The sequence below is a fragment of the Seriola lalandi genome, unplaced genomic scaffold, assembly GCF_002814215.2.
Source record: "Seriola lalandi dorsalis isolate HSWRI2012SDOR001 ecotype SW California unplaced genomic scaffold, Sedor1 jcf7180002052929, whole genome shotgun sequence".
Lineage (NCBI taxonomy): Eukaryota > Metazoa > Chordata > Actinopteri > Carangiformes > Carangidae > Seriola > Seriola lalandi.
Genome location: NW_019523482.1, coordinates 92,379 through 117,436, shown reverse-complemented (window position 1 = coordinate 117,436; position 25,058 = coordinate 92,379). Strand labels below are relative to the sequence as shown.

General features: G+C 40.0%; 2 protein-coding genes across 3 annotated transcripts in view; one reads left to right on the top strand and one right to left on the bottom strand.

The window, feature by feature from the left end:
• Positions 1 to 4,815: 4,815 nt before the first annotated feature.
• cmss1 (cms1 ribosomal small subunit homolog) overlaps positions 4,816 to 25,058 on the top strand; it is a 33,905-nt gene continuing 13,662 nt past the window's right edge. The window contains exon 1 of the mRNA XM_087172459.1: positions 4,816 to 4,905. Within this exon, the coding sequence (XP_087028585.1) occupies positions 4,866 to 4,905 (40 nt within the window). The 5' untranslated portion in view covers positions 4,816 to 4,865. The remainder of the gene's footprint in view (positions 4,906 to 25,058) is intronic.
• On the bottom strand, positions 5,529 to 24,263 carry LOC111650805 (filamin A-interacting protein 1-like). Of its 2 annotated transcripts, XM_023400724.2 has the most exons (5): positions 24,156 to 24,263; positions 23,815 to 23,985; positions 21,918 to 22,096; positions 10,315 to 12,862; positions 5,529 to 6,622 (listed from the first exon to the last, which is right to left on the bottom strand). In XM_023400724.2, exons 1-5 carry the CDS (start codon positions 24,255 to 24,257, stop codon positions 6,479 to 6,481), a joined length of 3,144 nt encoding a protein of 1,047 aa, XP_023256492.1. In that variant the 5' UTR covers positions 24,258 to 24,263; the 3' UTR covers positions 5,529 to 6,478. The 2 variants fall into 2 exon arrangements, with proteins under 2 accessions (XP_023256492.1, XP_087028584.1); XM_087172458.1 differs by lacking the exons at positions 21,918 to 22,096; positions 23,815 to 23,985; positions 24,156 to 24,263 and adding an exon at positions 14,299 to 14,441 and having other exon boundaries at positions 5,556 to 6,622.

The window sequence follows — 25,058 nt, the reverse complement described above, 5'->3', positions numbered from 1 at the left end:
TCAAGCCACTGGCTACTTTGCTGACCCCTCTATTCTGGATGTGGCATACTAACATGACAGTTACTGTATTTCATTGCGTATTCATTTAAATCATCATTTTGTTCTTCAACTCCCAGGGCTGTTGTTGTTAACTTCATATTTAACTCTCTTTGGATTGTTCACTAATTAGACAAGGGTACAGGCGCAATTAGGCAAGCAATAAAATCAATTAATGCCAACTAACCAATCATTAATCTTTATAGACTACAAAACACTCATGCTGCCTCTTCAGTCCCTCAAACAACTGTAATCTGTTATGGAAAAAACAAAGGCAGACGATCTCAGTGCTCCTCTAGCTGGCAGAAACAAATGAACACAAACTGAAATGTATATTCTTCAGTGGCTAAAACAAAAGAGAGGAATTCAGGAGAGAGAAGAGGCACTGTAAAGATCGTAGGTAAAGAAGATAGGGTCTACTTTCATCACAGTGGAAATGCAAAGCATGAGAGTAGGTAAGAAATAGATGTCTTTGTGGATACATAGTAATTAGGACTGATATTTTTCAAAGCCGTAATTAGTCTGTGTCCATTTTCACTTGCTTGTCCTCCCTCTCTTTCTCCATGTTCAGCAAAAAAAAAAACACTCAGTAAAAGAGAGGAGGATGGCAACCAAAAATAACACAACTTCTTGTGATCATTAAAATGAGAAAGTGGAGGAACAGCTGCTTACAACAAAATAAACACATTAACATCAATGCTCCACAGTGTGCAATCACAGAGGCCTGAAGAGACAGCTGTCCGCCTTTAATTACAATGACGCTCATCTTCTCTTTCACTCTTTTTCAGTGTTCGCACAAGTTTCTGGACTGTTATTGTCATTACTTAGATCTTTTTGGATCATAATTTTTTTCCCCCTGTGTTGTTACACATAATGCATGCAGGAGCAGTTTGCTCAGTGTGGGGCAGTTCAGGCAAATGACCTCATGTTAGGAGATAATGTTAGTAGAGAATAGTTTAACATTTTGGGAAATGCACTGACTATTTTTCTTGTAATGTGTTAGGTAAGGTGATCAATACCACTCTCAGAAGGACTGGAAAACCAGGGGAATCAGCCAGCAGTCTGTCCGAAGGCAACAAAATTCACATACCAGTACCTTTAAAGCTCAATAATTTACTACTTTTTATGTTTTTGTTTCATACATACAAAAATTAAAGATTAAAATGGCAAGTTGAGGATGTGGAACTACTCGTTTTAAGTAGAACTGAAGACAGAGACAGTCGAGAAACCGAGACGCTTAATTTCTGATTATTTCCTGTATCTGTGTCACGTGGGTTTCTCCACCTCCTCGCCCCTTTAGGAGACCAGAGGCAGGTCTGAGTCTATTCATGGGCGAAGAGAATGAGATCACAGATTATGACAGATTCTTTCGCTCCATAGTCACCGAAATAAATACTGGATCCATTTTTCACAAGCTACACGTCTTCAGAACATTATGACATCAAAATGACATTTTTCAGATCAACAGATCAGGAGAAAATTAACTTTACTGCCTCTGTCTCAGAGCCATACTCTCGCCAGATCTGTAAACTGTCGACATCTTTTGCCAACCAGTAACCAGATGTTAAGATGGACCAGAGTTATTTTTGGATTCACTTACTTATACGTGAAACCATGGATTAAATTTTAAAACTTAAATAAACATGTTTCATTGCTTAACAACTGCTAAAATAGAGTATTGGCTTATTAAACTGACTTTGCACTGGGGTGATCAGGTGTCATTAGTAGATAAAAACAGTGGCAAAAAGGCGCAAATTTGCATTTGCAATTTGTATCGTCTATTGTTGTATTCTTTTGGCAGGGATAAGTAATACATCAGTTAGTGTTAAAAATGCCAAAGCTTTGTGCAGCAATAGGCTGTAATAACAAGAAAAAAGTATCTGTCTTTTCTTTCCCATAGGATGCAGAGAGTTGAGTCTAGACAGGGATAGATTTTAATATTAGCTACTGTCACATTTCATGCCAGGTGCCTTGGCTTGAGGGAGGGGTTGGGGGACAACGCTCACTTAGGAGACCGGAACTGTGTCCCATTTCATACCACTGGTGCTGCCTGTAATGCAGCATCTTCTGTATAGAGGATCTTTGCTGAAGATTAAGGATCAAATAAAATAACAGGTTTTTAACACTTTAAAAGACACTTTAAGATATTCTAAATAACTTAGGCTATGTATTATCCATATTTCATTCCCCATCACCAAATACATACAAGCACAATTTTCTACCAACACTTTCTCAAAAGAGCACATTAGCATAATACCCAACATTTCTCTTTGACCTCTTCTTTACACCAAAATGTTTGGCTTAGATTTATTTTTTAAAGAATTGTTACATTGTGAAACATCCTGTACCCTTTTCTCTTTCAAAATACACTCTCTCCTCCATACACAGGTTGGCTGATTAACAGAGGAAAAGCAGATTTAACAAGTTTAACAAGTTTCCCTGGGGTCTCAAGGCAAACAATTGTGCTTTTGCACAGCATATTGTTCCTGGTGAAAATACAGCCAAACGATGAACAGAGAGAATGACAAATGAGGAAGGGGCCTGTGTTTTACAGGAATGATGCTTAATTACATTCAAAGCTGCCATTTAGGGTCCATTGTCCTGCCTGAATGTTGGCAGACCTCAGCACAATGTGTTGACTGTATCCTTCCTTTCTCTTTCTTGATTTGTTTTTCTTCCCCCATTTTAGGGTTACACAGCATAACCATTCTGAACCCTTTATAATTTCCCCAGTAATCAGTCTGTTCTTTTTTTTTTTTTGCGGCAAAGCTTTAATCAAACATCTCACAGCCTCTACCAGCCAGAAATCTGTTATTCTGACTAAAACACAAAAAAGCATGCAATTACTCCCAGAGGACCTGTCCCTCCTCTCCGCTACAGCTGCAGAAAAGAGGGCACTACTCCAAACACATCCTCCTCCTTTCTCTCCTCTTTCTTTTCTTCTGTGTGTTGGAAAATAAGACCACCCAGCCCAAACCATAATGACAGAGAATATAAAGATGTGTTTTGTAATGTAGGAACACTCAGTAGAGCAGTAGGTTATATTCTCTTTTTCTGTGGAAACATCACCTTATGATAAATAATGAGGATTTATCCTATAATTGCACATGCCATGTAAAAAGGTTTACATTTAAGGTTTATAACCTAAATTTAACTTATGGTGCCCTTTTTATTTGAAATATAATTAAATGCCAGAGAGAACAAAAGTAACGTAAGGAAAGTGATGCCTTTATTCCTTCTTCATTTCCAGAAAAATCTCTTATGGCAGGGTACAGTCAGTGTGTGGGGAAGAGAGAGAGAGAGAGAGAGACAGAGAGAGAGAGGTGTATGCATGCAAAACTAATTATTTTGTAAACTGAGTAGACATGTTTATTGCTCTGCCATCCCAACATACCCCATTCAATAAACATGATCTATTGGATGGATAACCGTGACCACCTACAGTAACTTCAACTCAACACGTGAAAAGCTGCTTTAATGCAACTATACTGGCAAGACAGTGTCTGACCTAAATTGCTCTCTCCTAAAACATGTCCCCATTACTTCCAACATCAAATACAATGGGAAACACAGTGAGGCGTTCAACTGGCCCAGACAGTAAAACAACAAAGAAGATAGAAAATCTCCTTGCTTGCAAAATTAAAACTTCTTTTAAGCACTCATAGAGCCAAAGGCAAACCTACATGGAGGCAGGCAAATTATTTAGCATAGATCATTGCTCTCAGTGCAAGACAGGGAGCACTAAACTAGCCTCTCTATACATTCTCTCGTGCTTTGAGCAATCTAGTGTTGATATGTGTGCTTCTGACTTTTTACAATTATGTGGCTCTACCTGAGACAGATGACAAACAAAATGATAATTATTAATCAGGTTCTGTTTGTGCAAAATGTGCATGTTTTGCCAAATCATATTTAGAAAGACTGTTGCCTTGGCGCACAGTTTCCCTTTTGCTATTAAAAACATTTTTAAAAATTGAGTTATTTTCCAAGTAATCATGTAACAGCTTTTACATTACAAATTCAATTTGGCATTATTTTGCTTGCTGGTCCCATTATGAAGACAAAAAAAAGAAAAAAAAGAAAAATATTTGCAGCATTAAAAGCATTATGTGTATGATCAGAGCCATATCATACAGTACTGTGCAACCACCCTTAGCACAGATCCTCCTCGGTACACTTTCACAGTTTTTCAATGCATTTGGCAGGCAGGTTGTTCCAAGCATCTTGGAGAACTTGCCACAGATCTTCGGTGGATAGGCTGTCTTGGTGTCTTCTTTCTCTTTGTGTAATCCCAGACTGACTCCATGATATTGAGATCACTCTGTGGAGGAAAGGCAATCTGTTGCAGGGCTTGCTTGTTTTTCTTGTTGCTGAAGATAGATCTTTATGACTGGCTGTTTGGGGTCATTGCCATTCTGCAGAATGACATTAGGACTAATCGGAAACCTCCCTATCGAATGATGACTATAAATTTAAATATTTTAAATGCCTAAAACGTTTGCACAGTACTGTATATACATGTAGAAAATAGATTAGATTATGATGCCTTGACTGTAATCACGGCAAATGCATAATTATAAACTAGCAAACGTGTATAGAGTAAATTAAATTATATTTTTAATTGTCTAAGGCGCAATCCCACACCTATTTACCATTTTATAGCGTTAGGATTATACAGTGGGGATAAAAGTACCCTGGAGTTTGGGGTTTAAGTGTCTCGTTGACGTTTTAATCTACAGACTATATTTTCAACGTGCTGCTTGTGAACACACCCCTGCCATGCTCGCTCAGCGGCAGATTTGGATTGGCCACACTGCTGGCTGAGGAAAATGGGAGACGACTTGGGCGACGAGTGGTGGCAACACGAGGGTAATTCATTTACTCCCTTTATTGTCGTATCTTTAATTGTAGAGTGTTTCTGAGACTTGTGGTCCGGCAGGTTTGGCTGTAGCCCAGCTAGCGGATTCTTAACGTTAGCTTGTAGCTGTCGCGAGCAGTGTCGGTTGGTTATAGCTAACTGTAAGCTAACGTTTACTAGCCGGCAGTGGCTACTGAGTTGGCGTTAAGTTTACTTTATAAGAGCAGGGTAGAAACACAAAGTACCAGTAAGCGTGTGTATAGCTTACCTCTGACTTGCTGGCAGGGAAAGTTGGCATTTATTGCACATGTTGTCACGAGCAGAAGGTGTGTAAACACGTGTGTGTGTTTGTGGGGGGTCATTGGGAAATAAGTAGGCTACATAAACTTTTCTCTAACGTCGCCTGTCCAGCCACGTACCTTCCACTGAACCTCACAGTGAACTAGCTGTCTCCCACGTCTAAACTTTGTGCATTTATCCTGTTCATCTTGCTTTTCCCACCCTCATCTCCATACGTCAACACAGGAAGTTCCCATAGCATAGCATCATGCTCTCATGCATACCAATAGAGGGCACTCATGTACTTTAAGGGGTATTGACCCGATTGTGATGAACAGCGAATTTTATTATCAAGAGGTATTAAAATGAAACGTCTTTATTAAGCTTATTAAGACATATTATTTCTCTCTCTCACTCACTCACACACACACACGCTTACACACATGCTCATGCACAAACGGTACACATCTAGTTCAGCACTTGTGCACATGAGATCCACCTTGCGAAAAGTGGATGCTGCAGTTACAATTGAATTGTATTACATTATAGGTGGACAGGACAGGTGTTACTATTATTTTGGCCACCTCACTTACTTGAGAGTAAGATAAGAGAAACACTCCTCAGTTGAACCAACACCTTTGATTCAACTTTTATAAAAACTGAACATTATAACATTAAACATTACATGTTTAAGCTTGATTTTACCTAATAAACTTCCAGCTGAGTCTATATGTAGCAACTGTATGAAAAGAAAAGTGATACAAAGTCATACAGCCTGGTAAAAGGAATATGAACAACAGAATATGTTTAATAGTCATTTTTTTTATTTTTTGCATTTATCCTTATTGGCCCCAATTAAACTAAGCCATACTTGTAATAATATTCCAGCCCTGTTTTCAACCAAACTCCAATGTGGAACAATTTACCATGCCTTTTTTTGTGAATGTCAGAAGTACCAACTTATTACTTGTTAAATAAATGGTCTATGAGCTGTTTATCCTTACAGGTGGGCAGCAGCATTAAATTTACACATTTTTTATTGGTGTTTGGCCTGACTTTCTTTTCATACAGGAGAATGAAGCTTTGGTAAAATATTTCCACTTAATGCTCTGAAAACTTATTTTTTATTTGCTAGTACTTGTTCATGTTTTTGTTGCTGTATCCTCCTGATACTGGCTATGAATTATCTACATAAAAATCAGAGTTTTTCCATTTACTTTGCATTTTTTCATCATGAAAGTTTTTATTTTGTATCCTCTAGCTGCAGTGCTAAGCATGATGTAGTTGTGGACATGTTGTGCATTCTCAGGTCAGTGTTTTCCCTGTATGCACTGTGGGAGGTTTTCTGTTTTTCTGTCCTGTATTGAGAACTATGTTGCTTCTTCTGTTTGTGGCATATCCTTTGGTCTTGGGAATCTTTGTTGGCTTCTGCAGCGACCCCAGAGGAATCTGATTGGAGAAAAGAGGCATAACTATCAGTTAGGCAGCGTTCAACAGATGTTCACTCCTGGACATTTTTTTTTCTTTTGTTGAAGCATTTGTTGTTTGTGTAAAGCTGTTGAAGTGTTGCGCTTTTGAAAGAAGAACATATGGCTTGTTTCCATGCGCCTGGTACAGTGTGTTTTAGCCATGTCATAGTGTAATGACCCATGATCATGTGCATCTTTGTTGCTGATATTACAGTCCATATTGGCAGCAGGGCTGACTTGTGATGATTGCTCTCTGCATCCGCAGGGGTATTCCATTATTAATGGGCCAATAGATTGGGCATAAGGGCTGGAAAAAAAAAAAGTAACTTCCAGAATAATCCCGATTTTTACTTGAACGATGCAATATATCAATTTGTACAATTCCAAGATCAATCTTTGCATTTGCACCTTCTCAGTACTTGAAACTGATTCAGTCTGGGCTGGATGCTGTGTTATTTGTCTACTTTGTAGAAATTGAGTTATTACAGCTTGCACAAAAAGGTTACTTTAAGTTAAATAATAACATGGATTATAGCTGGTTACATAAATTGCCTTGAGTCATGGCAGTTTTGTAAACTGCGACATGAATAACTACAGTTTATACAGACCCACTGCAGATCACATCCATGAGAGGGATAGACTGGGAAAAAAGACTTTGCTTATTGATCTGAGCTCTGTTTGTGTTTGTTGAAGAGATAATATCTCTGGCTACGATATGTGAGCCTGTGGAAGTTGACTGAACAGCGTGTCCCTGCCGGGGAGCTAACACTATAGCTAGCAGCTGTCTGCAGTGATCAGGCTGCTGTCTCGTCAACACAAACAGTGCAGATGAATTAGTGAGCAGACTCTCACTTTCTGCCCTGTCTGTGATAATTAAAGTGGATGTGCTGTACTTAGTTGAAACATATGCTCCTGACAGTCCACACATAGCTTCATGGAAATGCATTTATTTTTCAAAATATGCATAATGCTGACATCCTTGCAACTGATGCAAGTTTTTTTTTTAAATTTCTATTATTGTTGCTCAACCGTTTTGTACATGTGGGCCAAAAAATATTAATGTGTCATTTTGCATTTGCCAAGGAAAATGAATCCTCAGTCCACAGTTTTACAATCAGTAATTAATAATTTATAATAATAATTGTTTACAATTTAGAAAATTTAAAATCTGTGAAGCACTTGGTGCAACATTGGTGTTTATCTGATGTAACTGAATAATCAAGAATAAAATAGAAAACAGAAAAAAGCAATAGAAATAGAAGATCTGATTCTTGACTTTGTGAATCAAACTCAAATCAGGAGATCAATGTTGATATCCTGTGCTATTAGGGATACACACCGATAACCAGTTAATGTAAGCATGTTCTTATTTGTTGAAGGTGGCCCCATCATAAAACTGTAATTAAAAGCAACATGCATCCATAACTAACTGGGTCACTGCACATGTTTTGCTATGTAGAGGAATGTTTTTACTGCAACATGTTAGACTCAAGCTTTTATGAGATTACTTATATAAACCCATGTACTTTTTATATCGATAGATTTGTGCAGCTGTTTCTCTTTCTATGTTGGCCCCTTTACCCTGACTGACATCCCATCCTTACTCACATTTGTATGACAGAGACACTTGACAGAAAAGGCTGTGAGGCTGACTGAAAACTGACACAACAGAAAAGGAGGGGCTGCTTAGATAAAGCATGGGATTGCCTTTGAAGTTTTAAGAATGGAGCAGATAGTTGTGAGAAGCTGTATGACGTTCATGGTGATGTGTCTTGTGGCTAAATGCTCACACTAATGAGAGAGATTCTCATGAGAGCCTCAGTCATACTGCAGTCTGCGCCAGACTGTCATCAAATGCATCCTCTGGTTTCCACCTTGCCAACTGGTGATGTCAGAGTAGTTGATCCTTCTCCATGTTTGTCATCATATAACTGCTATGTTGTCTCTCTGCCAGCCTTTCCTTATGGTATCCCCCTATACTGTCGGCTAGTTTCTTATTCAGATGGAAACTTGTCACAACTTTGGCAGTAAGAATTTTTTCAACCAAATATCTTGGACCATTTATTGCTGTTACACTATGTAACCATATATCTTGTGGTGTTGACCTTTAAAAAGTTGATATGATGCATGTTGTGTTTACTTAAAACTATGAATGCTCTGATACTAGTCTTCAACTTATTTAAACAAATGGGCTGACCTAAATACAGAATATAAATTTGCTCCTTTTGTTTATCCTCGTTTCGTAATTTTAGAAGTTGGACACACTGAGACTATATATTTCTTCAAAATAAATTGTCTATACTGCTCCTCGTTAGTGTGCTCGCCTTTAGTGATGCACACTCATATTTTTGTTTACAAATATAATAGAAAATAAATAGACATAACAAATCATTTTTGAAACTGTGTCCTTCTTACCTTTTAACATTCTGGATAGGACTCTGTCTCCAAATGGCTTACATAGTAGTTTGGACAAGTGAAGGTTAAAGAGATGTTTTTGCAACAAGTCATAAAAATGGTCTGCTGTTTCACATGTATTTTACAGGAAGGATAATCTAGTAAAGGAAACAGGAAGTGTTCATAAAGTCAGCCTTTCAGCACAACCATTTGTGACTTTACCTGATGTAAAATGAGTCTGAAACAAACTGTATGATTTATCTTTGCATAGGGACGTTTGGCTGGCAGGAGATGACGTGCTGAATGCTTTGCCTGCTGAGGCAGCATGAGTGGCTAACAAAAAACTGACCAGCTCACATTGTTACTTTAAGGGTTATTTTTTATATATTAAAAGCAGAAAAGCTGCGGAAATGTGTTTAATTTATTTATGTAAAAGTTGAAAAAAGGATTTAATTGTATATTGTTTGTCAATTTCAAGTTAGTTAAGATCATTACAGTTTAAGTATAGCATTTATACTCAGAATGGCAAAAACTTTTGGTAGTTCATTCACCATAAAACCTGAACAGCCTTAACACCACTTGGTGTTCAAGGTTTTATTGTGGCAGCAGAACAACATGAGCTTAGTATTCCAGTGCGTATTTGCTGAGGGTTACACACACACACACACACACACACACACACACGCACACTGAGAGAAAGTGAGTGTGTTGTAAGGAATTTTGATGTGGTTGAGATAGTAGACAATTAATTTTTTATGACTAATTTTTTTTCAAACTCAGAGTTTGTCTATTAATAACCAAAATCATTCTTGATTGAAACTATTTTGTATTTATTTGGTTAGCTCTGTTGATGCCATATCCATCTCAAAGATATTCAAGGTGAACAAGTAAAAACAACACAAACACTTTTAATAAACAGAAAAAATAAACATAAATGAAACACAAAATTATGAAAAGCACATCACACATTTGATTGTGTTGATATCTCCCCTCTCATACAGGTAGTAGACACACATGTCATACAAACAACAAACAAAGGGTTGTTAAAGTCAGTAAGTCTAGGTACACATTATTTAGATAAAGTAAGTTTTACAAATGCTCTTGTAGGACTAACACCACAAAGCATTTATATGCTCATTATTACCAAATACAACAAATTCTTGGTTATTATTAGAGGAAGTGTGTTGTTCTAGTTAACTAGTCCAGGAATGTGACTGAAAACATAATACTGCATGTTCAGAATCTATGTAACTTCACCTAATCACAAAGGCCACTTACTGTAATATTTGAAGAGTGTGAGGCTGGAGAGGTAGCAGGGGATATAGTGATGCTACTTGTAATCTTGCCAGCACCTTTGACATGACAGCCATTGGCGAGCACTTGAGTCCTTTGCTCGTGTCGAAGATAGTACGGTCCAACGGGCTGGGGGAGGCTGTGTGTCAGGCCGTTCAGAGACTGGATGTACGGGCTCCCCAGATGGATATGGATCTTGTTATCTTCTGTGGTAATGATACTGGGACTTGTGTCGGTACTGCTGGACTTCTGATGTTGCCAGCTGTTCTGCCACTCTGGAGTCTTGCAGAAAGAAGCCTGGTTTGCAGCGTCTACTGGCTCTGGAGAGCAGGTCCTGACTGTAACAATCTGAATTGGGGAGTTGCTGTGGTCGGGTGTCACAGAGCGTGATGAATTTGGGCTTAACATCCGATTGATGGTTGTACCCTGAAGCGGGGAGATGGTGCGATCAGGGCTTGACGGGGGGGTCTTAGTACTAACTGCAGGTAGACCTGAGTTCTGGATGATGGTAATTCTCTGCTTGGGTGAGGCTCCACTCGTTGGAATGACAGCTGTGCTGGTGTAGGATGTTGCTGTGTCTCCAGTGGGGCTGCTGATCTCAAGTGTGGCTGTGTTGAGTATATGATGCGGTGTTACCTTGATGTGCAAGGGCTGCCCCGGTGTGTGCGTTAACATCATCACCTCTCCATTAACCGTTTGGTGCATATCTATGCCATTCCCTGAATGGCTGCTGTATTGGCTTACGTTGTTATTTGCGCTGTTCAAGCTGTTGAGGTTGTTAACGAGAGAGCTTCTTCTGTTTATGACTTGTCCATTGTGGTTTGGGTCCTTGTCATCATTTTCTTCATCTAGTGTCTCATTGTGCTCACTGTAGTCAGGAGGCAGGCTGTCTTCTGGCTCAGTTTGCACCTCTTTGGTGGTCTGATGGAGATCTGAAAAGTGTTGTCTGTTAGCACCATGGGTCAGATTCTTGATTCGTCTGTATCTGTCTAGCTCACTACTCAGTTCCTTCATCTCTCTGGCCAGCTCTCTGTTCCTGGCTTCTTGTTGGGTCAATTTCCTCTGCAGTGAGGAGTGATCCGTCTGCACCCTGCAGATGGATTCCTCGGTCCCCGTCAGCTTCTGCAGTTTCTCCTTCAGGGTATCTACTTCTCTGGCCAACAGTCTGGACTTAACCTGCTCCTTCTGAAGACGACAAAGGAGAAGGTGTTCCTGACTGACCTCCTGCTTCTCGGCCTGCTCGTATCTGGAAAGCTCCCTCTTTGCCACCTCTAGTTCCTCTGTTAGAGCCCTGGACCTCTTTTGTTCATCCTTGAACCTCTTCTCCAGGGACTCAAAGTCCTCTTCCACCTTCAACAGTTCTCCCTCCAATACCTCCTTGTCCTGGAGTCTCTTTCGCAGCCTGTCTAGCTCCTGGGTCAGTTCTTTGACTTTGTTGTCCTCTGTTTGGCAGTGATGGTTAGTGTTGTTTTGAACAGAGCTGTGTGTGTACTTTTCCTCTTTTTCTTTCCTGTTTTCCAAGACCTGTAACCTTTTCTTCATGATAGTTATTTTATTCTGTAGCTCTCCGTTCCTCCCCTCTTCTGTTTGCAGTCTGTGTTGGAGCTCATCTTTTTCCCTTGCTATGCTCTTAAACCTTTCCTCTAAATCCGCTTGAGATCGCAGTGCCTGCTGCCTCTCCTCTCTCAGTCTTTCTGTCATTGTTGCCAAATTGCTTTGCTCATTTCTTTTGCCCTCCTTCCTGTTGAGTTTTTCCTCAGCCTGCCTCAGCCTCTCAGTCATGGTCTTTCTGTCCTCCACCAAAGCTACAGTCAGTGACCTGAGCTTTGCCAGGTCCTGTTTAATCGTCGCTTCACTCTTTTCCATTTGGCCTTCTGCAGCTTCTAGCTGTCTCACCCTGACTTTCATAGTGTCAAGCTCACCCAACAGCATCTTGCTCACCTCTCTCTCTCGCTCCAAGCTGCACTTAAGAGTACTACAGTCCTGTTTGCTCTTAACTAAAGCCTTCTCTATCCTGTCCAATTCACTGATTCTGCCACTGAGGCTATCCACCTCAACCTTCAGGCTACGGCAGTGGCTGATCTCCCTCGCTAGTCTGCGGTCCAGGTCTCGACACTGGTCCCCGATGCGTATCAGCTCCTCATCCTTCCCCTCCATTTCCACCACCCTTCTCCTCAATACCTCCACCTCTGACAGAAGACTCAGGGCTGTCATGGTGATCTGGTTTTGGTTGGAGATGGAAACTTGGTTGTGGTGCTCCACCTCCAGATGCAGGGATTCAAGCTCCTCCTCCTTTGCACTGGAGTAAGCAGCTCCGACGTCCTGCTTGATGTGGTCAGTGATGGCGGTCAGTTCTTTGACACTACGCCTCTGTTCCTCCACCAGCTCAGTCAGACTCTGTTGCTCCTTTACAACTAGCAGGGCGAAAGCCTTCAGCTTGGTCAGCTCCTCTTTTAGAGCTGATACTTCTCTTTCGTCTATCTTCTCCTTTATTTCCTGGTATTCTTTTTCCTTAACAATCAGGAGTTTGAGTCTGTGAAGAAAAACAAATGACTCTTATGTCAAACAGAATCTTGTGGCCTGGTTTTATTGTGTAATTTACTCTGATTTCAACCTCCAAGGACCCTTTCTAGTGTTTATGCTTAACCTCTTGGTCGCAGCTTTTAAACACAAATAACTTCCTAAGTTGTGTATTTCCAGCATAAACATTTGTTTTCATATTCAGAAGAATTTAAATCATAATCGAATTTAGCAAAGCCAGGATTATTTTTTTTCTCTCTTTTCCATGTATCTGTGTGTGTACATGCCTCACTTGTGTCTGTGCCTACCTGCAAGCCCTAAAACATGTAGATATGTCCATGTATTTCCTTGTTGTTCTGCCTTTCTCTAGGCAGGGGTCTGTAGGATGTTTTGACTAGCATGGCAGATGGTCCCTTGGCAGGGAGCGTTTGTTAATTAAGAAGTTTCTCTACTCTTGAGTACCCTCAACGTTGCACCCAATCACCCTCCCTCTGTGCGCCTCGAATGCTATACCCCCATTTCCAGCTACAAGAGGCAAGACCCCCCCGTTCCATAAGTAATTACAGACTGGCTACAATTACCCAGTGCTGTCACTCCTCAAATTCCCACAGACACATACCAGCAATGTACAAATGCACATTGTACACAGTTATGTCATGTGTTACTGCAAGACAGGGACAGTTGAAAGTGATCTCTCCCCCCTGCATTTTTACTATTTAGAATCCATCATATAATTTTTCAGATTGTTTGCCGCAAGTGCCAACATTTAGGTCTACTGTTTATGTTCAAAGTCCACACATGATGTTTGTCTTATAGACACATGCTGAAGGACTTTTTGTATTTATTTATTTTTTTACATTTTACAAGTGGTATGTGGAGAGTTGCTATTATTTTGTGGATGAGAAATACGACCTTGCACATTGTGTTTAAGGTTTTTAAGTGAATGGGGACATGAAAACATTTAGAGCATCTGTACTTTTTATATTAAAATACATGTCAACCTTCAGCCAGGGGTTAAATTAGAAAAGATTTGATATTCTGAATGGAATGGATGACAGGTCTGGAAAATGATAGTATATTGCTCTAATGCATAGATCAATAGCCTACACTACTTAATGTCAAGATTTGTTCTCATATTCATAAGTAATGTCTTGTCAATAATGTCTCTCAAAATGCAAGAATTGCAAAGACTAAAATTAAGTTAGGAATTAAAGTTTCAGAGTGAGACTTAAGTTAATGTCTTTAAATATACAACCTGGATACCTTTTTGAAGTGTGCTTTTGGTTATCTAACAGCAACTTGGCATTACAAGATGATCTATCTATCTAATCTATGCAGAATTGCCCAGTGGTTACATTATCCATAACAGCTCATCCTGGAGTTACAAAACAAGTTTTCTTAGTGGCAAATGTTTCTAAACACACATTTGTTTCCTTCCGATGTTCCTACCTGTGCTGTGCTGTTGGCCTCCTGTCCTTTAAAATCCTCAGAGAATAAATTGTCTCTAGTCTTTCACCTCTCCCTTTCCCGGAGATCCCAGTGATGTGGACATTCCATCCGGAAAACCAAACATTATGAGAAGTGCTCTGCACACGGAGAGTCTCACTCGCAGTCAGTGGCGCCCATTACATCATCAGCAAGTCCTTATATGGGACTGTACAGGCTCCACTGTGTGTGTGTGTGTGTGTGTGTGTGTGTGTGTGTGTGTGTGTGTGTGTTTTTACTGGAGTTCAGCCCATTCCAGATGAGGTCATTGTGTAGCCATGCCAAAGAGGCTAATGGGAAGGACAGAGTGTGTGTGTGTGTGAAGAAAACTAAAGCTTCAATCACAATTCAAACTCGAAAGGCTAACACTCTGCCTGTAGGATTAGCCTGAGCAAACATGTTGACTATGCTTCCAACTTAGCATGCCCTGCTCATCTAGCATGCAAACTTTTTATGTGTGAGTGTGTGTCTGTGATGTTCACATATGTTTTAAGAAGAGACATGTTTTGTGAGTTGTCGCTGCTTTGCCTGGGGCCTGATAACCTGACTGGGAGATGACATCATCAGTTCATCGGCTCACAATTACATCCATATGTCTCTTTCTCTTTCTCTCTCTCCTACCCACACGCGTTCTCAATCTTGTTCTCTTTCTCTTTCTGTCACTTAGTTCCTCACCCTACCTTTCTGCTTCACGTTATGGATTTATGGATATTTATTTTCTTTTGCAAGTGCAATTTCTACCTTTCTTGTTGCATCAATTTCTTTTGTATCCCTGTGTTCTTTTGTGGCATTACTCAAATAAATCTATGTGTTCAGTGGAGCAAGGAGGGATGACAGATAATACTCTCATTATTCTCACTGATAGATTTGTCTGTCACAATAAGAATGACAAAAGTCATAAGGGAAAAATAAATTATATTTTAGCTTGCTATATGAAAGGACTACCAGTACTGCAGGACAAAACAAACATACAGGTCAGCGTGTGATATGTATTCCCCTCGGGGAGCACTTACTAGCACTATGTCTCCTAGTTCCAGCTTTCACTGTGAAATATGCGGCGGGTGGGATTTCTTTCTGTCAAACAAACCCATCTAGTCCCCAATTAAAAGGAGAACTATTTCCCCTGTGTCTTGTTGTCATCACACAAGAATTTGCAGAACAGCCTACAAGACACACTTACACTTCACTTTTTAGACATTTATGTTCACAAGCGTCAATACATGAAGTTACTGTCTACGCCAGTTACGCAAGTTAATGATGTCGGGCCTGTATTCTGCGCCTTTTTGGCATTCTCTTTAATCCATTAATTGTTTCAGCACAGAACTGGCTGCGTGTTTCAGAGTCAGAGATTACTGTTTGATAACATTTCATCTCAATGGTTTGTGATGGCGAGTTCTTGATGTTGAATACACTTGTTAATTATTGTAAGGCTGTTGTTAGAGAAAGTTATGTTTTGTTGAAACTTTCTTTTATAGATATTCTGATTCAACTTCTGCAGGCTGTAATTTGTGGTGCTGTTGAATTTTATTGCTTTATATTCAGCAGAGTTTCTAATATTTTGTCTTACCATATGAAATAAAGTGTAACCATTTTATGAATGTAGGATTCATGCAAGGCTGTTGTATGGGGCTGTATAAGTTTTAGCTAGGTGTACCCAATAAAATGGGGAGTGTCTAATCTGCAGCATACAACCATCTGGAGTTATGTTACTATTCCTCCCCTAAGTCAAGAAGTTGAATCTCATCTGGTGGCTCAGTAGTCTTTAGGGGTAAATAACACAACACAAACAGTAATTTAATTAAAGCATTAGACGAAAATGGCCACTTCAGGCACACACCAGATGTTGTTGAGGTGTTGCTTATTGCCTTGTACTTGGAGTACCAGTTTATTCTACTTTTATTTTCATTTTTGTTCTTTTGTGAACTTTTAGTGTGAAATGGAAGTGGAACATGAAAATGCAGAAAGTTAGCACCTCAGTTCCATTGCATTGCTAAACACAATTTCTAGTCAAAACTGACTGACAAAACAAAAGATAGTCTGTGATACTGGAAATTGAAGACAAGTGATTGAAATGTTTCCTAGTCAACTGTTTTTACATATGTGTGTGTGTGTGTATATGTATATATATATATATATGTATATGTATATATATATATATATATATATATATATATATATGTGTGTGTGTGTGTGTGTGTGTGTGTGTGTGTTTAGTGAGAGAGACCCATGTTAGTCATGCAATATCTTAAATATTAAGAAATTGTTCTTCTCCCAAACCACTTGCAAATTGATTAAAAGCTGCAGATCTTATTAGTAAACTGCAAATCGCAGGAGGGTGTGGTTAATAAAACAACCTGCTTGATTATTCTGTCTTGACCCTCAAGACTCTTTTGTAGGGAAAACTCTCAGTAAGATGAGAAATTTCTCTTGTTGTGGGATGTGGGAGAAAAATCCTCCTCATTCCTTGCAATTCCTATCCACGGGACCAACTCCAAAACCAGAGTTCATGAGGTCCCTTAGAGGAGGGGCTGGCATCTGCACCGCTTGTCCTCAATTACAAGCATGATCCAATCCCTCAAAGGCATTTCCAAGAAAACCCTCAAACATTGCCGATATGTAATATTCCCCTTATATGAGAGGAGCAATCCCTCTTCTGTTGTCATAGCTCCTATTTTCAACCAGGGGTATAATTTAAAGATATTGAGGTTTTTTTGTTTTTTTTTAGCTGCTGCCTTTGACAAATACTCTAGTTGCACTAAACACTGCTCTATAGGGTCATAAAAAGGCATAGTGAATATACAAAAAAGGAAAGCAGCTGCTTAGGCTATCTGTGCTGGCTTTCTTCTTATTTATCAGCACGTTTAATAAAATTGAAGAAATGACTAAACTGACCTCATATACTCAGTATAGCTAATAAATGGGCCCAACAGCTTGCAATCAGCACTGAAGTTCTGGTCTGAAGTGATGCACTGCCAGACTCCTATGGTAATTTATGGAGATCTTCCTCTGACACATTATTGGCTGAGCGGGCAGATGGTGGATATGTTTGAGAGTGAGGGATGGACGGAACAGCTGTGGGTTTCCGCTACTGCACAGCCAAGTTTACTTTGTCCTTTTTCTTTGAGCAAAGTCTACAAAATGTTTCCTCCACCGTGTTTCACCAAGCCGGAGAGTTTTTTGTTTGCCATGAAATTATGTACAGATATTCATGGTCTGCAGAGGATAAACTCTAATGATGTTGGTAATCCCCTGACTTTTCCTCCAGCCCCTCCATGAGGTCAGCATTTGTGGTTTTGAGTGAAATATCTCTATAACTATTAGATGGATTGCCACAAAATTTGGAACAGATATTAATTTCCCCCTTCAGGATGAATTTTAATGACTTTGGTGATCCCTTGACTTTTCGTTTAGCACTATCATCAGGTCAGAATTTAAATTTGTCCAGTACTGTGGTTTGTGACCAAATGCCTGCAGACCTAATGACATCAGCTTCAGGTGTACTTGTGTTTAGTGCTAATTGGCACTAATATTTGAAACTAAAATCGGTAAATGCAGTAAACATGACTCTAGCAATTCGTGTCAGTGTTGCTGTGCCCAGGTACAGCATCACAGAGATGTTAGCATGGCTGTGGATGCTTAGTCTTGTAAAGTAATCTTCTGTAGATCATGTGTATTCCTTTCTCCTACATCTGTAGCATTTATTGATGATGTACTTATGAGAAGGCCACATCAGTTGGGGAGTGAAAACATTATGGAGTTTGAAAGTGGTTTGCGGGTGTAGTATAGAGTCTGTGAAGTGTTTGTGATTCAGAACACAAGTGGACAAATGAGAGCACTGATGTCTTTTGTAGGTTGAACATGTGTGTGCGGTTAATGCTGAGATGCTGTCAGCCCAGTGACAGACCATAGGAAACACATGCAGGCATAGAGCATGTTCAGATAGCTGAGGTTGGAACAGTCAGATTGCTGCATTGTGATGTGCAGATGTAATCATCCTCTGACACGCAACAGGGATCATACTATGGCATAAAGTGATTATGTGCCGTGACTGGAATTTACCGAATAGTTCACAGCTAAAACGGGTCATCTGCTCTGCACATGGCACCTTGTGGAGTTTCTTTTTCAGGGAAATAAAAAAAGAGTGGTGTTGATTTTAAGTGGCTCTCTTGACTCAGAGCACACGCTTTGAAAAGCAGCAGCAAGGGAGGTTGAAAGATAGTTGAAGAGGATTTGGAGTAGGAGTGGAAATTCTTTCAGTTAAATATTTAGGCTACTGCAGAGCAAGATGTAAGAAGGAGAGGATGGCGAGGGAGATGAAAGGGACAGGCGTATCACCATGTGCCTTGTGTTGTTTACCCTGTGGATAAATGCAAGCATTGACTCAGCTCAAACCTATTTGCACCAAGCTCAAGGAAGTGCAGTTGGGAATGCAAAGAAGGGGAATATGAAGTATTTTTCAAGTGTGCCTCAGAACAAATATAAATATATACTGGCAAGGGAGCATTGCTGTGTGGATTGATTCTGCATGTGCAATGAGGATTAGATCATTTATTGGCCAGCGATACATCCCCAAATGTCAGGGATAGAATTTATAATATAGAATTTAGTTTGTGATGAAGTTACACCATTGGTTGGCTGAGTGTTGACTTCCTATTGGCCATTGCTCTTTCAAAATGATTTGGCGTTAACATTTTCTCTTACATCATGAGGGGAGTTTACAACTGACCCAAAGCAGTTTTCACTTTCAGACCCCTTTCAGCACCCAGTGACAAGTCTCGTGACTTTTTGGAAAAACCTTAGCTTCTTTCCATAGAAGAAAGCTGCCAGTATTGCCCTGCGAGCGAGAGGCACAACTCTCTCTGTCTACTGTGTGAGAGACAAAATAAGTATGAATATTCTACTGCTTCAAATTCTCTCTCTGAATGATAATTTCATGAGTAGATATAGCTAAAATCACAGCACAGCTGTTATATTTAACTCATGTTTATGGTGATTTTGTCAGACAATGTCATGGCTATAAATCTGGATTTTAGCAGCTTGAAAATGGTTTGGAAATGACTGCTGGTTAAAATGTAGTCTTAATGTACCACTATTTCTGTTCTGTTGTCTGACGACAGAAACAGAAAAACATGTTAATCAGAACAGTTTTATTGTATATGTGAACACAGAGTAGGAGAAAAGCAAACAGATAAAGGTCCGAAACCAGCTGACACCCAGCAGAATGCAAATACAAGGCTATTATATTATGAATATGCTTATTAGCATATTGCATCATCGAACGACAATTAGAAGCTTTTCCAGTTGGTTTTAGCTACTTTCCAGTAGTAGTTGTTTACAGCAGTTCCACAACATGTCCTCAATTTTGCACATTGACCACACGGTCCAGCCCTATACCAACCAGTGGCGGCTGCTGGTCTTATGAGGAGGGGAAGCTCATTTTCGGCCTACATCATAAAATGTGTCCGTTTATTTATATGTAAATTCATAGAGTGACAGAATAGAGTCGCCAAACACAACGCTAGTCGTTTTTAACAAAGAAAAAGTCGCTGAGGATCAGTAACGTCTCCAGATCAACTCCGAAAAACGGAATGAAAAGCTTGAAAAATGCTCCGGTGGATGCTTATACTTCAAGATCGCTGATTCGCTCATTTCGCTGTCAATCAAAAAGGGACTCAGCCTCAGACAGATCATCCAATCATCATGCAGAAGCCGAGCGTCCGGGCCAGCCCACTGCCCATAGACCCCCAGAGACGCTGAGCATCCGATGGGCGGGACAAAGCCCAGCATTTATCCAATGACCGTCTAGTTTCGCTGCAGTGGAACAACCCACTCTATGCTTCCCCATTGAAGTCAGTAGACGCTCGGCGTCTACACTGTGTAAAGCGCTGTGGCGCTGCGGGGATGAATGAGAAGGAAGTCGTGTCGGTTACCTGTGATAAGTAGCTGATTCTGAACAAAAGATGAACGTGTTCTAGCGCATATTTAGTCAATGAAATGTACACACAACACTACATATTTGACCACTTATTTTGTTGACATTTTAGGGGAAGCTGAGCTTCCCTTGCAGTCTTAGAACAATCGCCAATGATACCAACCTAATGTTGTTTAGTTTTAAGGGAAATGGTAGAAAAAAATTATTTTCATTATCAATTATTCTGCCGATTATATTCCAATGATGTGACCAATAAGATGTCAGGAAATAATGAAAAGGCCCATAAAATTTTTCTCAAACCCAATGTGATCAGGTTGATTGATTGATTTATCCCTTAAAATTTAGAAGTAGATCCTCCTAGATAATGTTTGGTATTTTTGCTTGAAAAATTACAATTAATCAATTATGAAAATAGCTGTTGAGTAATTTTCCATCAATCAACTAATCAATTAATTGACTAATTACTGAAAACAAGTGTTTCAGCCCTGTTAGTCCACACTTACGTTAATGTGAAAAATTAAAGTGTGATGTTTCAGAAGTGTGTTCTTAAAGGGAATTCACAAAGGAGGGCAGGCAAGGAGATGAAAATCCTCTGTGTTTTAGCAGTCAGGAATGTATGAGCCACACAGGGTTCACACAGCACCACAGACATGCTGTCTACTCATGTATTAATCATCATTAGGCCAAGATGAACCACAAAGCCTTTATGTGTGCATGTTTAGGCTTTCCACATTGTATTTGAATAGACAGAATTCTAGTAAACTTAATCACTCTGCTGGCATGACTATTTTTGGTTTTTAATTGTGTGTGTGCCTGTGGTGGATCAGTAAAGCGTTTTCACTTTGGCACACAGATGCAGACAACTAGTCTCCTCCCAAGGCTGCAAGCCCAGTATGGGTCCAGTCTCTATACAGCTAGATTACAGAGTGGACTCTGGTGGTACATGAGCCGAGAAAACCCGGGGCTTCAGGACAACAGCCCTGTTGTGGGCCTCAAATTGCATAGGAGAATCAGGGGCCACCTTCATGTTAGACCTAGCTATACCCACAGGCCACATCTAAATGTGCTCTCTATTTGGGAACCACCAGCAAACCCTCAGCCCATTTACTTAGTTTAGAAGACGGCTTCGTCCTTTGCTGTGTGGTATTGTTGAAGAGTGCCAATTTAGACTGTACATGTAATTGCATGTGAGTGCATGTTTATGTGTTTACAAGGGAGAGTGAACAGAGCCAGGCTGGCCGCAAGGTTTAACCAAGTCCAGGATGTAATGGACTGTGTCTGAGTAGAGTAAGTCTAAGAACAGTCTTGAGGTCACATACACTGTCTCTCAGAAATGCAGCAGTCAACAGTGCCTTTGCTCTGTCACTCAGCCATGAAGAGCATTACAGACGAACATAGACTAAAAGAATCTAAGCCTGCACAAGTGTACGTCAGAGAGCTCAGATCTGGCTTGTTGCAGTGCTGAAATACTTTAATCCCTTAGCCTCTTCTACACTAGCCGTAAATCCTCATCTCTTTTACATCAGGAGGGATTCTGAAAGGCATAGGTGGATATTCTAGCTTCAATGCAGGCTACCAATTTAGTGGGAACTATAAAATATCAGTGTTGGTTTTTCTTAGGCATTCAGCCTCTGGGTTTTGGTGCACCAACCTTTCTCTGTCCTGCTCCAGTAGAGTGGTAAGGCAGTTGCTCTTGTGAATAAAAGCCCTGTGGCTCCTCTCTTGCTCCTCTAGCCTGTGTAGGGTGCTGCTGTGAAAGCCGGACCCCTCTACAAGCCGTTCCAGCATCCGTTTGGATGAGCACTTATGGGCCTCCACCACGTGGTTAAGCTGAGGGGGAAAAGGGGAAACAAAACAGGGGGCTGTGAAGAAGATGTCAGTGTACCTTGACTAGAGGAAAGGTTGCTCAGGGTGAGAAAGAAGTGCCCACATAGTATGTAAATGTGAGAAGTAAAACTCTTTCAGCAGTGATGGTATCACTGATACCGTTACAGTACTGATACTTTGTACAAAATACAGTAAGAGGAGAGGAATCGACAGGTATCAGAGGTTTGCTGTTTTTCATAGAATGCTGTATTATTCAAATTGAAATAAAAAAAATGCCACTGGAATACATAATGAAAAAAATAAATGCCATAATAAATACATACATGAACCAATACGTACATTTTGAAATAATCTTTTAGCTGTCAGTCAAAACAATTGAGACATCATCAGCCTGCATTTAGTAAGGTAAAGGTTGTTGCCTGTAAAGTAAATTAATTTAAAATGGATATGCAAGTGTCATTAATATATACATAGTATTGGCAATAGAATAGGTATTTCAGCATTCTGGGCCTTGAAAATAATAATACAACAGAGATATATTTTATTGAACTGGTGTGAGGTGATCCTTGGGACACAAATTTCACTACAAGCTGAATTCAAAAGTTGCAGCCCTGATCTTTATAGCTGTTTATTGTAGCATTTATTTATTTATTTATTTCATTACTTACTTCATAGCCATATTTATTAGCACGCATATTTATTTATTTCAATCTGAATGAAACGGCATTCTGTAGTTTTAAGAATGGAGGGAACTCTGTTGTTTGAACATCAACACAAACTGAAGCCTAGACAGATGTGGATCACTTTCCCACGGTCAGTGACAGTTGCCAGTAGCTACACACTCTCTCTCCCTCTCTGTACCTGCATAATGTCGGCCATTGACGGACTCGGTGAGTGAAGTCTGTCTCGCCCTAGCACCACCTCTCCTGTTCTTCAGACCGCCACTGCATAACCTCATTATATTCTGTGTTGTGATTAAATCTCAGATGCTTAACAAGGTTTGTGGTGTTGCCACAGTACCTCACAGTCCTCCCACACACAGCATTGTTGCTGTTCTGAGAACTGAATAGGTTCCACACGACACCACATTTACAGTCAGCCTTCATCAATGTCAACGCTTAGTTCAATGGCTTATGTATTTATAGAGCCATAGTTCACATATGACTATCACAAACGGAAGGAGAAGTAGTTCCTATCAATGTGGGTATTATTTAGACTAGAACCTGGTTATAGCGTAAGTACTTTTCTACTGTGTCCCTGTTGGTGATAAATGCACATTTACCCTAAATTACCAAGTTTAAATATCGATCTTTTAAAATGAGAATCGATCCTAGAACCTAGTATCCTAGTTTTTCTGCTAAGCTTTTCAAGATTTAAGACTTTCACCTCAATTCAATTGGCATAGATGATATTTCATTAAAACAAGGTTGTGTTTAATTGCCAAACCATATTCTCCTTAAGAAATAATCATTACAAAAACTGACAGTGAGGTCCGGAGATTAGTGTAAAACAAGAAAAAATAGTGCTCTAGTTGACAAATGCATTATCATCGCTGCAGAATAGATCCAGCGCATGTTAACACCTGTAGTGCAAAAGAACAAATTTGTGCAATGATGCAGGAGTAATAGATGCTCTTTTGTCAGACAGTAATGCATTCATCTCATTAAATTTGATTATCTGCTCCATATGGTGTCTGGTTTCTTACTATTGGCTGTTGGTACCTTAGCAATTGGTTTTTCGTACACATCCTCCAGGTGGTCCTGCTGGGCCTGGAGGGAGTCTCTCTGCAGGGCACGGAGCACCCTCTCCGGTCCACTGAAACCATAGTGGGCCCCCAGTAGAGCCGAGTCTGTTGTCTCTGATTTCAACACAGTGATTACCTCATCTCGGGCCTAGCATGACAAACAGTAGTAGAAAGTAGAAAATTTGCTTTACTTTAAATATATTATGATAGCTGCTGTTAGTCACAATGTCAGTTTTTGCAGTTTATATGACTTTCGAGTTTCACATGAGGTGAATTCAACTACACAATGAATGTGTTTGTGGGAACCAATCATCCTACCTGTAGTTCTCCCTCCAGGATACTGAGCAGAAACAACAGGTCATCACGGGACAGGTCTTCTCTTGTGTGTCTGCCCTCCCACCTCTCCTTCTTGTCTTGCATGTTGTCCCTCTGGATAGGAGACTGAGAAATGACTGGGGGTGGCACTTGAACATTGAACAGCTTCTGATCAAAGAGGTTAAACAAGGTCATGTACTGTGTCCTTACAGTACAAATGGTTATTCTGTGGTTTAATAAGCAACCGTCTGATGCAGATTATATAAACCTTTCTGGGTTAATCCAAAGTCAGAAGGCCTCTTGTCATAACCCTTGGTGTTAGTGAAACAGATAAGTGTGCGCCTGGCATTACTTTGTGTAAGGCTTATGTCATCTCATAGTCTTAGCACAGTTACAGCAATCACTGTCAGCATTGCAGACAAAAGGACTAAAGGTTGCCAAAAAGTAGGATGTTGATTACTGACCACATAAGGGCTAAATACGTGTGGGCGGGATGTGAAGCAAATCACATCAGCTAAACAGTGTTAGCTAGCCAGCTCTCTCTGACTTGATGTTTGCAACCCAGATTTAGAGAGAGAAAGCAAGCAGGTTTGTATTAGTGAAAGATGATGTCATTTCTCTGTTCTTCAGCTCTGCTTCTCTAGTCCAAATGCTCACAGAAGCCAGGAACCACCTCTTATTCCCTAGTTGTTGGTCAAGTTTCTTTGGAAGTTTCTAAAGGCCCTTGTGTTTTCCTGTCTTGTGAAAATTGAGAAAAGCAATTAGGTGAAAATTATTAAAACATCCAGAGGTTGTGTTTTTAGTGCAGTTGTTTAGGACTGCGATTAAGACCTCAGACCTTTTTACTGCTGCTTGTTAGACTTTCTGTATCTGAAAAGGAAAGCTTGTCTCCCTCTCTATCATCAG